The sequence below is a fragment of the Danio rerio genome, chromosome 15 (assembly GCF_052040795.2).
Source record: "Danio rerio strain M-AB ecotype USA chromosome 15, GRCz13ab, whole genome shotgun sequence".
Classification (NCBI taxonomy): domain Eukaryota; kingdom Metazoa; phylum Chordata; class Actinopteri; order Cypriniformes; family Danionidae; genus Danio; species Danio rerio.
This window is the reverse complement of record NC_141035.1, coordinates 9,372,354-9,387,422: the sequence shown is the minus strand read 5'-3', so window position 1 is coordinate 9,387,422 and position 15,069 is coordinate 9,372,354. Positions and strand designations below refer to the sequence as shown.

The window sequence follows — 15,069 nt, the reverse complement described above, 5'->3', positions numbered from 1 at the left end:
TATAATTTTTTCCAACTGTATATATGTTGGAAATACTTACATATACTTGTAATTCCAACAGTTGAAAAAAAAGCCTCTTATATTATATATTTTCTAAATTTAAAATTCAAGTATTAACTTGTATGTCATTATATATATATATATATATATATATATATATATATATATATATATATATATATATATATATATATATATATATATATATATATATATATATATATATATATATACTGTATTTCTATGTATCTGAACAACTCCATTCAAATAATATGTTTTAGTCATATTTGTTCCATCTTCCTCACAGTTTGCAGTGATGGCAGAGGAGAGAAGAGACTGCAGGGAACAGGAATACAAGGATAAGTTTGGGAGCTGTATTCCCTGCCGGCAGTGCGACGCTGGACAAGAGCTCTCCAAGGTTTGCCAATCCTCCGCTGGGATATTTATTCTTTGTTTTAGCTTAATTAAAAACACTGATGCACACATACAACTTGCATTTTCAATTTCCGAAAATCTTACATCAAGAAATAAGATCCCAAGCACTCAATTCTTTTGAATTCATTCCCACTGAGCTTCATTCTAAGATCCTTTCCTTTCATTTTCACCTACCACAGTCAGATTAATGCAGACTTTATTTAGAAGTTTCTACTTTACCAATAAAAAAAGACCACACAATTTAATTCAGCACACCCAGAGAGAGAGGGAGAGAGACGTGTTGGTTCCCATCAGCGTTTTCATGAAAGACCTCTAGACCAAACAGGCCAAAAGCAAAGAGTTCAGCAATAGAGAGAGGATGCCAGTGTTTTGAATAGCTTGTCCTGACCAATTATTTATTGCTTCCTCCTTTTCATAAAGAGAGAGAGGCTAAAGCGCTGTTCTCCTTTGTAGAGCGCTGGCCACGCTTTAATCAGTTACACCCACACTTCTTATCCTCCGCTCCTACTCACAATCTCCAGTGTTTTTTCTCCTTTTTCAAGCCTTTTAAAGTCAGTGCCACCCAAGAGAATTTGAAGGGCTTGTAAACAGGCCATGTGAAGAAATTAAGCGGTTTTGTACTGCGCACCTAATCTAAATGGAGGTATATGTGTGGAAATCATTACGCAGTTTATGCTGCAGGTACATCAGGCTGTTGGATGTATACAAATGTAGCGCACAGGCGTGTTTGAACCGCGGGACTTTCATGTCGGTACACATGAACACACACTTATTGGTTATGCGCTTCAGTGCAGCGGATGTTTTTCGGCCAATTAATGCTTTGGGGCCTGAGGAGGTAGTGAATGATTGCCTACTTTTTCCATTCAGGCGCTTGCGGTTCGCCCTATTCTTTGGAGCCAAGGACAATATCCTGCAGTAAAGCGGTTATTTTGGTGTAGTTTCGGTTGAAATAGCTTAGGTGAAATGCCTAATCTTATCCTAGTATAATGTGTGCTGAAAACATATGGTGTTTGAATAACGAATAAAAATGTACTTGTGAACAATTCTCTATTAATCTTTGATTAAACCATATTTGAAATACTTTAGACGGAGGATCAAACCACACTTGCAGCCATACAGCAGTAAGGTGCGTGTCTAGTAATGACAGCTGATAAATTAAAGGTTATGCAAAAAATACTTTTATAAGAGGTTTAAACACAGTTGTGTGGCAACAGTGTGTACATTTAGATAGCCTCTAATGGTACAAACTAATTAATTCTATTTGTATAATTAGACTTCATAAAAAAGTGTTTGCAGAAACACTTTGATTGACATTCTCTCTTTGTACATGTATTCAGAGGGGGGGAAGCCCCGCCCATTAGTGACAATCTCTCCCTCATTAGCATAGACAGCCCTGAGTGAGAAGCAGTCATCCGCCATTACCGTGTATTCACACGGGGTATTAACGTCAACACTTCGTCACCCTAGAATTATAGGGCTCTATCTGACATTTTTGACAAAATTGAGATATTGACATATTCCTATTAAATGACAACTTATTTACATTATTGGATGTTGCTTTTAGAAGTTGTTTACATTTTAAGACTGCTGTTTGCTATGGAATGCAAAAACTTTGAAGCTCAATATTACAAAATCATTCAGAACGCAGATAGAACCTTATAATTCTAAGGTGACGACTTGACAGAGGGCATGTCTGAAGTTGAGGCTGACGTGATCGTCATAGCAACGTCAGCCTATGAAATTAGTCCACAAACGGCTACTGCCTGAGCTGGGTTATTTGCAAGAAGCGATCACATTGGCTGATGCTTGAAAAGTTGAGAATTTCCTAACTTCTGCAGCGAGCAACGCCCCTGAAGCGGTGAAGACGGATCCACAATGCAGTTCCGCAACGCCTGACATCACCCATTCAAAGTGAATGGGAAGCGCTTGGCGTTTTAGTTTTTACTCCTTACCTGTCAAATATAATGTCAGAGATTAAAGGCTGACTTATACTTTCGCCTGGCACCGTGTCGCGGACCTGCGCTGACTGCACAAGCACCTCACGAAACTGACGAGTTTTTTATACTTGACATGTTCGCAGTTGTGATATTCCTTAAAATGTCAGTTTGCAGTCACAATAAAACGACTGTAAAATCAGATGGATAAACAGAAACAGAGATATGACTACGTCATATCATTAATATCATTCAAGATTTTTATTTATTTTTATTATGTTTAGAAATTATTTAATGATTATAACGATTTTTAATCTAATAAAATTTAAGATTTAAAGATTTTTAAATCTTAAATTTAAGATTTAAAAAAAAAATTTTTTTGTTTGTTTTATTTTGACCCATACTTGTATGCTAAAACTTCAATAATGGTCCAATATTCCTGACTATTATCACCAATAAAGCCTAGAAAAATATGGCATCAGAATATTGTAAACACATAGGTTCAAATACTATTTTCCAGTTATCAAAGAAATAATTTGTTGCTTCATTTTAGTTTTGTAACCATTCAATTTTTTTAAAAATTAAAAATTGTAACATACATCAGTGTAAAACCAATGAATTGTGACAAAAACATCTTCTGTAATTGTTTATTAAAACCACATGGGTCTCCACTGTTGCCATGGCCTCTTTGGGCTTTAACAAGCTTATCACTAAAGTTTTTCTAAACTTAACAAAAACTTATTTATTGACCATCTGGTTATCCCTATGATCACACATGGACGGATCATAAAGATGTCTGTACGGCGTACCTGTTTCAGACAATATGTCTTCAAAGTAATTCATGTTCGATTCAAAAAAATGTGGCGCTGCGCAAACTGTTTGCTGAAGTCTCAAAGTTTGTGTGGCTCCCCAGCCGAAATCATGTTGTGTGCACCCAAAGCGTACCTCCCCAAACACAGAGATGTCGTCACAATCGCCATGTGCACTCAAGCGAACTAACAATCAAATCAAGCATAAATCAGCCTTGAGAGGTGTTATAAATGTTAAGTTTTAAGGTGCACAATTGAACACTGTAGTTTCCATAGACTACCTGATTTTGAGCCAGTTTTTTTGAGCTTTTCAGTTTTTCACTGAATCTGCCACTATGCTGACACATAGGCATTTATAGCTCTGCCCTCTTTTGAATAGACCACAATCTCATTTGAATTTAAAGCAACAGTTATCACTTGGAATTTGGAAAAAAGTAGGGATGCACGATATATCGGCGACCATATCGTTATCGGCCGATAAATGCTATTTTTAAGATTATCGTTATCGATCCAATGTCTAAATTAGGCCGATATCTTTAAGCCGATAAATTACGTGATTGTACAGACCTGCCTGCCTCACGCATGCGTGGGTGGAACTTGTTCAGACCTGTCCAGTGCACTATAATGGAGCTCTCCTCACATTGTTTATTCCTTTAAAGTCCGTCCTTTCTTCATGTGGTATTGCTGTGCGTTATTAGCTCAGTAAGTAACCATGTTCCTTATCATTGTAGATATGTTTGATTGAGTGCCATTGTGTATTTCGCTTTAAATCACCTCAGGATAAAATATTGAATGCGTAAACATAACAGCAACGATGCACATGTGCTTAACAACTTGTTGGGTTGTTTGTAATCTAATATGATTATTTGTTATTATCACTGTGTTGCTTGCCATGTGTTGTTAATGTAAGATTTATTCAGTTTGATCGGAATAGTCATATTGACTTTAACGAGTGCGCATAAGGGCTGCCTGTCACCGCATACACACAAACACACAAACACACTCACTCACACACACTGATCTGACAGCCTTCACAGCAGCGTTGGGGTAGAGGTGTGCCGGTTTGAATCCACCATAGTGGCTCTTAACTCACCGCACATACTGTCTTTATATTATGCTCTGTGTTTAAGTTGAGTGAAACTCACAGCGGTTTATTTTAAACTTTTCATTAATCTTTTTTTTGGAATTGACAGCAAGAACGAACGCAGAAGCACTGACTGATTGACAAGCAGCACCCACATGTGTTCAAAAGAATCTAAAACGGCAAATAGGATGAGTCTATGCCGCATGTTAAGTAATACAATTTGTATTCAGCTTTTCGCTTGTACAGTGGCTCTGAACTGTCAAAACACCTCTAATAAAGAATTTTTTGGACATTACATATTTGTATATGTGTAGATTACTGTAACACGTTTTATTCAAGAGCATTTGAGCTGGTTTCAGTCCTTAGCTCTTTCATTTTCATTTAATATAAATATATTTAACTTGCTTGTTGATTAAATCCCATTTTGTTATTTAACCTATTATTTATATGCAATAGTCAAGTTGCATGTTAATTTGCTATGAAGAAAAGGAAAATAATAATTTTTTTGCATGCTGATTTACGTGAAATCGTAAATATGGTGAATCTACATAATCACCTTGCAATTTTGAAACAATAGCTTTTTTTGTTTGAGTATAGACTATTCAACTCATCGGAACAGTTCAACCTTTTATGAAGTTTGCTGTATTAAAATATAATTTTATATATTCAAATATAAATATTTGAAATATTTATAATTATCGGCCTACACATATCGGCTATCTTCCTCCAAGCGTGAAGAGTTATCGGTTATCGATATCGGCCAAAAGATCCATATCGGTGCATCCCTAGTTTCCATCAACCATTTTTTATGGGCATATCCATAATAGCTACATGAGACATAGCTACTGGCGAATGTATGGTGATGTATCTCATTTTCAAGGGGGTCCCACAATTAATCACAATCACATGATAATAACACCAAAAGACAAAACGTAACTTACACAACATCCAAAAAACAACATAACATAAAAATAAATGAATAAATAAATAAAAAGGGGGAGGGGGGTGTAGTATTATACAATGTTAGAATTATTAGCCCCCTGTTTATTTTTTCCCCCAATTTCTGCTTAACAGTGAGAAGTCATTTCTAATAACTGATTTATTTTGTCTTTGTCATGATGCCAACACATAATATTTGACTAGATATTTTTCAAGACACTTCTATACAGCTTAAAGTGACATTTAAAGGCTTAACTATGTTAATTAGGATAACTAGGCAGGTTAGGGTAAGTAGGCAAGTTATTGTATAACAATGGTTTGTTTTGTAGACTATCGAGAAAATATATAGCTTAAAGGGGCTAATAATTTTGGCCTTAAAATGTAAAAAAAAGACTTTCTCCAGAAGATAAAACATTATCAGACATACTGTAAAAATTTCCTTGATCTGTTAAACATCATTTGGGAACTATTAAAAGAATAATTCAAAGGAGGGCTAATAACTGGATAGAGACTTGTAAGTGTAGTTACCTTTCTAAAAAAAGTGAAAGCACTTTGTCTTTCTTGCGTTGTAAAATAATTATTTCTTTGTAATTTTCGATCATCACGGCCTGCCCGACAACAGCAACAGTGGCCCAGTCAGCCAATGGCATTGGTTTGGGGGTGTGGTTAAGTTTTTGTTCTGACCAACAGTAGATCACAGGAGCGTTTGATTATTTTTGCTAAATAAATTAGACTTAACCTTATAATAGCTGTAATAACATCGTCAACAGCTTAACATTTTTGTTGTTTTAGCGTCTGGCACTTCAGAAGCTCTTCTAGACGGTTTGTTTTGTAAGAGCAGAAGTTCACACGACGCCCTTTTGCTGTTTGTCAGAGATCCATGACTAGTCAAACAGCTTGTTAAACCCCCACCTACACACTGTCTTTCAGCTGAAAAAGCCGGCAGCAGCCAAGATAAAGCTTTGTTGATAGGCATTTAGTAATTGTTAAAGGGATAAGTCACACCAAAAATGAAAGTAACGGCATTGTTTACTCCTATTATGCTGTTCAGAAGATGTATTTTCTGCTGCGACTGAATAATTGACTCAATTCGAACTTGAAAATTCAGTCAGATTTGGCAGATTTGATGTAATTTAAACAAATGTTGGTGTTGTTGCTTTGTCAGTACGGTTCATATGACCAAGTATGTGTGCTAGGCCCTTTATAGTTCTCAATATATAGACTTGGACATGACCTCATCCATTTTTGGTGATCCAATATACACTACCTGACAAAAGTCTTGCTGCCTGTTTAAAGTTTAGGAACACCAAATAATAACTTGACTTCTAGTTAATCATTTGGTATCAGAAATGGCTTATATGGAAGTCAAAAGCCTCTAGATCAGGGGTGCTCAATCCTGTTCCTGGAGATCTACCTTCCTGTACAGTTTAGCTCCTACCCTGATCAAACCCACCTGAACCAATTAATTAGGACCTGAAATCCACTTGATAATTACAGACAGGTGTGTTTGATAAGGGTTGCAACTGAAATCTGCAGGAAGGTAGATCTCCTGGAACAGGATTGGCCACCCCTGCTCTAGATTATACTTATTTTACCAAAATAAAATATGATCATGGCTTGATTTTTAATTATTTATTTAGGACAGTAAGGTCTGACTTTGCTTAGACAAAAGTTTTGTCACTTAACAGAAATAATGACCAGTGTAGAATATAAAGTCATGGTGCAGTGGAGGAGGACTGCTTCCATACATCTATGCAATGACTCAAATAACTTATTTAAAAAGTCATCAATGGCAAAGAAATCATTCTTGCAGGACTCCCAGAGTTCATCAAGAACCGTTGGCTTCACCTTAAATGCCTCCTCTTTCATTTTACCCCAGACATACTCAATAAGGTTTGCATCTGGTGACTGGGCTGGCCAATCCTGGAGACAATAATATCACTTATCTTAATAATTTCTGTCACAATATATTGTGCATATAAAATCAAAAAGTGACCAAACATTTCCAAATGACCGCTGGCGGTTTTGCTGAAAATATAAACAAAATATGAATCAAACGTATCAAAACAAACAAATAGTAGTATTTGATGCCACAAGTTGCAAACATATATATGCCGTTTATTACAGTTAAACATTGCTACTTAATGTGTAAATTGACCAAAAAAGGACAAAATTCCATATAATTAATAAGTAATAAATTTGATGCCTGGAAATGTCTATTTTAATGTCACTTTTTTATAATACGTTACAATTTTTTGTCATCTGAGAGTTCAAACACAGTCATCTTTTAGTACTGTTACTTAGAAAAGCCAAGATTGTCATAAAAAAATAACTAGTTTTGTTCTACTGAAAGAAGAAAGGCATGCTAAGGGTGACTAAATGATGACAGAAATGACATTTCTCTTCAAATATCGCTTTGTGATTCACCACAACTGCAGCTGGAAGCCAATAAGTTTTCCATATGAACCGTCTTCTCAAGCGTTTAGCAAACTCATCCTTAAGCAGATGTGCAGTTTCTTCAAAGCAGACCTCATAAACATCTTACATTCCTGACTGCTAAGCATCATTGAGGATTGCGTCTCAACATTTATGTGCAGCTAAATGAAAAATCATCTTAGTGACCCTGTCTTATTTGGCTTATTTTTAGCCTTTTAAATAATTTTTGATATAGTCATATTAGTTGTCATATTAGTCATATTTGATATAGTCATATTAGTTGATGTAAATTTACAACAAAATACATACATATTGCACAGAGATCCCCAACAAACCAATAAATATTTTCACTTATACCATATCTCTCTGTTTTGATGCATTTTCAATACATTTCCTTCGGCTTAGAACCCTTATTGATCAAGGGTTGCCACAGCGCAATGAACTGCCTATTATGACGCAATATAGTAATACAATCTTAATACAATCGTTTAATTTCCTATATTTTTTCAGACACATTATCAATAACCCATTTCTGTTACTACTTAACCCCTAGAGGTTTTAACAATAAACATAAAGGCCAGTAGCCAGCCTGGTTTTCTTAAAGTAAACCTTTTTGCAGTTATTCCATATTTGTTTTCTAATTATGAAGTTTAAATACTGTATTATAAGCAATTATAAGGTTTCCTTATATTTTTTTATTGCCTACAATGCTAACTACTACTAATATATATATATAATATATATATAAGTCTGAATTATTAGACCCACTTTGATTTTTATTTCTTTTTTAAATATTTCACAAATGATGTTTAACAGAAAATTTTCCCATTCTGTCTGATAATATTTTTTTCTTCTGGAAAAAGTCTTATTTGTTTTATTTTGGCTAGAATAAAAGCAGTTACACATTTTTAAAACACCATAAATTAAACTAAATTATCGTTATACAATAACTTGCCCAATAGGTCTTTGTCATTCTCGTGCATTTTTTGTGTGTGATGTCACACCTGCGCCATTTTTTGAGGTATCGCTTCCCGAACAACTTGAGAGAGACACATAACGCAAGAGAGATACATGCCATAAAAAGGTCAAGCTGGAGAAGTACAAGAAAATCTAGAGTACGTGGTACCGCAATAAACTAAACAAGCATGCCAGGGATCGTCATTTGGATACACTGTCTTACATTCAGGATATAGATCTGTTTGAATTAAATATATTCCACAGTTGAAGTAGGAGATATTAGCCCCCTGAATCATTGCCCCCATAAATTTTTCCTCAAATTTACACATTTAATGTGTGTGTTTAAAGGCTTAACTAGGTTAATTAGGTTAACTAGGCAGGTTAGGGTAAATAGGCAAGCTATTGTATAACGATGGTTTGTTTTGTGGACTTTAAAATACTAAAATACTTAATACTTAAAAAATACTTAAAGGGGCTAATAATTTTGACCTGAAAATGTTTTTTTTTTTTAAATTAAAAACTGCTTTTATTCTAGCCGAATGAAAATTGAAAACTGAACATTTCCTTGCTCTGTTAAACATCATTTGATAAATATTTAAAAAATAAAATACAATGTTTTTTTGTCATCGTTTATCTATGTAGATAAGTTTATTTCTTCTGTTAAACATAAACCAAGATACTTTGAAGAATGATTTAAACCTGTAACCATTTTTTATAGTGTTTCTTTAATGATTACAGGTTTTCAACATTCGTTATAATATCTTATTTTGTGTTAAATGGAACAAAAATAAAAACCTTTTAACTGGTTTGAAATAAGTCGAAGATGAGTAAATATGACATCATCTTTAATTTTCAGTGAACTATCTTTTTAAACTATATTTTGCATCACAGTTCTTAGGTAATGTTGAGATTACTGTAATAAATGTATTTACACTTTAAATAACAAACTACCCCTCACATTTACATTTTTTTTTTCAGAACTCTGAATTTGGCCATTTGAATAATATTAATAATAATATTAATAATAATAATAATAATAATAATAATAATAATTAAAAAACTTCAATTAATATTAATAGCTGTCTCTGAAATTTCCAATGTTTCTCGTGGAAATGAAAAGTCATGAATAGCAATAGTAGTCTGATGAGAATTACAAATAAACTTTAATATTAGCTACTTTTCCTCCTGACACTTTTGATTGATCATTTTCTATCAATAATTAGGTTAAGACTGCTTAAAATCACTTGTAAAAGTTTTTTCTTTATTTAACATTGCAATCTTCAATAGTGAATGATGACTTCCTTTACTAAATGTTTAACAACGGGGTCTTTTTAAAAATGGGCCTGGACCTGATACGGTGGGGAAAATAAGTATTGAACATGTCACCATTTTTCTCACAAAACATATTTCTAAAGGAGCGTTGACTTGAAATTTTCACTAGATGTTAGTAACAACCAAAGAAATACGAATGTGAAAAGAAAACAAATCTAATTTGTTTACAAATGAAGTTATGTGTAATAAAATGAAATGACATTTATTATGTGTAATAAAATGATATGACATAAGTATGGAACACATAAAGAAACGGAGCTGTAGAAAGGCAGTGAAAGCCCAGAAAGCAGCTGAAAATTCTCAGTGGTTTTTCAGCAACCCTCTAACCTTTAATATTGTAAATTAATTTCAGCTGCTTCAGTTCAACACCTACATTACCAGGATGATGATTGTGAAACCCGAGTGAACATTTTAGCAAGACAATGATCCAAAACACAGCCAAGGAAACTCTCACATGCTTTCGGAGAAAGAAAATCAAGCTATAGAATGGCCCAGCCAATCACCTGACTTGAATCCAATATAGAATACAAATTAAAGATCAGATTTGATAGACAAATCTCACAGAACCATCAAGATTTCTGTGAAAAATATCACCTGAGCAATGCATGTGACTTCATTCTCCATATCAGAGACGTGTTCTTTTAGATATTGTGCTCTATTCAAAAGAGGGCGGAGCTACAAACGCCTATGCATCAGCATAGCGGCAGATTCAAAACAGTACTAACTGCTACTTCTCATTTAGGGCTGTCTATGCTAATGAGGGAGAGATTGTGACTAATGGGCGGTGCTTTTCCCCTCTGAATACACATAGAGAGGGACAATGACAATCAAAGTGTTTCTGCAGACTGTTTTTATGAAATTTATTTATTAAAAAAATGTATTTGTACCATTAGTGGCTGGCTATATTCACAAACTGTTGAAACACAACTGTATTTAAACCACTGTAAAGGTGATTTTTGCGAAATATCCCAGATATCAAAAAATTCTGGCCCAGATTTGGCATAAAGCTGGTGTGAGAAGGTCACCGGGGGGTTATCAGGCAGGCCCACAGGATCAATGAAAGTCGTTTTTAAGCTGCCACCACCAAAAACCTGTTAAATTATTAAATACATTTCAGTAGTTTATTGGGGAGGGGGTTAGTTAAGTATATGGTTTTAGGGTGAACTATGACAGACTTGTTCTTGACAGGTTTTGTGATATCGAAGAAGTTCACCCTTTGTTTGATAAGAAGTATTAATGAGCAGGACTGTTCAGGGTAATTTACTAGAATGGAGTGTTTTGGGGGTTTTATTGAGTATAATGACTTTCAAACAGTTCTTTGTCTGAACACGCTTTACTCCATCCAGCTTTATCCTCTACCACACATCCATCCCACTGTTTTGCTTGGCATTCTCCCTCAAATCTGATCTGGAGATAGTAGAAAAAGGGTACTTGCTGGTACTGGCTTGGTGAGTTAATCTTAGATATGATTGTGTGATTCTGGGCTGTGAAATCCAGCATGTAAAATATAATTAGTTCTTGTAACCTAATCACTGATTGAACATTGTGTTTTTTGAGCTATTCTGGCTTTGCGGGGGTCAGACAGGAAATTGTGCGCAGAAGGAAACAGGATTAGGAAATGTTACGAGTTCGGTTTAAGCAGAGATTTCCCTTGAATTCAGCTCCCAGTTATAACTGCTAATCCACAGCCCTGAAAGAGATGATGAGAGTTTGAGTCCTTAAAAGTTGCAAGCGTGATTCGAACTCCAGCTGTTTTTGAGCTGTTTTTGATTTTTCTGATAATAAAGGTAAACTTTGGATGCATAGACTCATTCTGAGCCATATTTGGGAGTCTGAATTCTTATTTCCTTTTGTCTGACATTAACATGGATTAGGAAATGCTAAAGCAGATTCAAATTCCCATAACCTGTAAATGCATCTTATACAGCTTACAAAGATAATTAGCAGTGAAAATGTACACACTTCCTGACAAAAGTCTAACTGTTGATCGCAGTTGTAAGAGCAACAAATAATAATTTAACTTCTAGTTGATCAGTTGGAAAAGTGGCAGAAGAAGAAGACCTATTGGAACCCGCATGGATCCAAGATTCTTACATAATCAGTCAAGTTTGGTGAAGGAAAAATCATGGTTTGGGGTAACATTTAGTAGTGGGCGTGTGAGAGATCTGCAAAGTGGATGGCAACATCAACAGCCTGAGGTATTAACACACTTGTGTTGCGCTTTAAATTGCAAATCACAAGAAAGGGCAAATTCTTCAAGAGGATAGCACTCCTGCTCATACAAGGTGATCCAGGATTGGCCAGCTCAGTCGCAAGATATAAACATTATTGAGCATGTCTGGGGTAAGATGGAGGAGGCATTGAAGATGAATCCAAAGAATCTTAAGGAACTCTGGGAGTCTAAGCTATGAGGCATTTTGAGGAGTCTGAATCTTTATTTGTAAACATCTGACATCCAACACAGGAAATGTTGCAAGCCAAATTCAAACTCATGTTTCCCTCATGAGCACCATAGTTTACACAAATACCTACTTAGTTACTACACTATACTTTAGACCTATATATATTGGTGCCTGAATGATGGTTTGTGTTAAACATTGCACTTATCAATTGCTGATCTGTGTTGGACATTAAATCAGGGGTCACTAAACTTGTTCCTGGAGGGCTGGTGTCCTGCAAAGTTTAGCTCCAACCTTCAATCAAACACACCTGAACAAGCTAATCACCTATCTAAAATCACCTGCTACTCGAGTAGGTACTACATTTGAATTTACTACACGGCCATTAGAACAGTACATTCTATATAGTGTGAATGTGACAAGTATGAATGGAACTCTGAGGAACTACATCTGTCATTTGTCATTATCACGTGACCTACCCACATTGTTGTTTTGCTTCACTCCCATTTAGGAATTCTCTCTCATGGCATCATGGGATAGCGTAGTGTCCATCAAATGGATACCTCAGATACCTCAGAATCTTGCCGGAAGTAGTATTCAATTCAATTCCTGTTTATTTCTAAAGCGCTTTTACAATGTAGATTGTCAAAACAGCTTAACATAGAAATTCTAGTAAACTGAAACTGTGTTAGTCCAGTTTTCAGAGTTGAAGTTCAGTTTAGTTTAGTTCAGCGTAGTTTTAAATTTCATTCATTCATTTTCTTGTTGGCTAAGTCCCTTTATTAATCTGAGGTCGCCACAGCGGAATGAACCGCCAACTTATCCACCAAGTTTTTACGCAGCGGATGCCCTTTCAGCCGCAACCCATCTCTGGGAAATATCCACACACACACACACACACTCATACACTACAGACAATTTTTAGTCTACCCAATTCACCTGTACTGCATGTCTTTGGATTGTGGCGGAGAACATGCAAACTCCACACAGAAACGTCAACTGCGCCAAGACTCGAACCAGCGACCTTCTTGCTCTGAGGCAACAGCACTACCTAAATCTATTCAAGCACAATTCCACAAGTCCCGAACCAAGCAAGCCAGTGGCAACAGTGGAACAAAACTTTTGAAGAAACTTTGACGAAAGTGAAGGAAAAAACCTTGAGAGTAACCAGGCTCAGTTAGGCACAACCATTACTCCTCTGGCCAAACTTCTTGCCGAAGGCTGGAGAACACTGGACATCCATCGTGAAGAAGCTCCAGGTGTGAGTAGGAATCAATTTCAGGAATCAGTCTTATGCTCTCCGTTCCTCCATGACCGCCAGAGCATCTGCTCAGGATACGGCCAGGTCCAGGATTATGGATACCTTGGCATCATCTCTTCACAAATCTTAGATTACATCAATGGCACTGCACAATCTGTAGTAGTAGTTCATCAGAGTACTTCTCACATACTTTTTTTGGAATACTATGAATTCGAACATGCTACTTAGTTTGCTTACTGTTTTTAGCATACTATATAGTATGGAAGTATGCGATTTTGGACACAGCCAAGGTCTTACTAGGTTTAGTTGAAGCTGGGTGTGGGGGGATTGGTGGTGTTCTGGTGGGATCCGGGTGCCCCAAAATGGCGTGGACCCTTAGAATCGTCCTACCTTCCCCCCTCTTAGCTGCAGCCCTGGTTGAAGCTTCCAGGCAGGTGTGTTAAGGCAAGTTAGAGCTAAACTTTGCGTGGTCACCGACCCTATAGAAGGGAGATTGGTGACCCATGGTTTAAACTCAAATAAGAGCACCATAGCTCACAGTGATATATATTAAGCCTCAGATTTGACATGCAGCCATTCAGAGCCATATTTAGGAGCCTGAACCCTCATTGGCTTCCTATAATCTGTCTTTTTGAACTTCTAAACACTGAAGTATCCCATCAGCAGACTTCCAACTGGCAAACCACGGGGGGTTAAAGAGTCTTCGATTTTGTTTTCATCCCCCTTCACTCTGCTGTTGAGCACCTCTCCAGGAATGGCATCGTGCCTTCAAACAGAGTGACCATACCTCTTTTATTCACCGTCCCCCCACAATCCTTCATGCCCTGCTGGAGAGGAAGGTCTTATATGGCCTTCAGGCAGGCAACAACAGCTGTCATTCTGTCCAGGCACCCTACATGCACTCTTTAGAGGGCCTGTGTTGAGAGAGCCAAATCGGTCTTTTTTAGCAGTGGCTGAAGCCCGTCTGATCCCAGGGCCAGGCTTTGTGGAGAGCTCTTGTCATTGGCTTTCTCAGGCGGTCCAGTAATCCATGTGTGCCCAAGCTGGGAAACTGGATCGCGGTGTGGAAAGAAGGCCCCTGTTTGATGCCGATCTCCACGTTAATGACATATGAGCCTCTTCTCTAATCCAGCTCAGTGTGGTGGAAATGCAGGCGGCTAATGGTGACCTGACTTGGGAAGGGGGCAGCTGGGGAAAAACAATAGTTTAGGGTTATATCAAACCACAAAGGTCCTCTCGTTTTTCTCGACATTACGCTTCTCTGCTGGAATGCAACTGTGGGAACGGGGTTGTTTAACAGATCACGATTTCAGAATGGTGGAAGATACATCTTTTGAAAATGTTAGGGCATGTTGAAAACTCTGGTAGAAAACGCATACAGTACTGTGCAAAAGTATTCGAAAATATTGGAAATATGTACAAAATATTCAGAAGAAAATTACTTTTGGAATCAAAAGACTAGCATCAAAAGATTGTGTTAATT

At 36.5% G+C, this 15,069-nt stretch overlaps 1 protein-coding gene across 6 annotated transcripts in view; it reads left to right on the top strand.

Annotated features, from left to right (window-relative positions):
• Positions 1-15,069, top strand: part of tnfrsf19 (tumor necrosis factor receptor superfamily, member 19) — a 76,015-nt gene that overhangs the window by 4,506 nt on the left and 56,440 nt on the right. For all 6 annotated transcript variants that reach the window (XR_015508660.1, XM_087283075.1, XM_087283074.1 and 3 more), the window contains 1 exon segment: positions 308-418. Coding sequence is in view for 5 of the 6 variants with exons in the window: in XM_087283075.1 (XP_087139201.1) it covers positions 308-418 (111 nt within the window). In the remaining variant the exon portion in view is untranslated.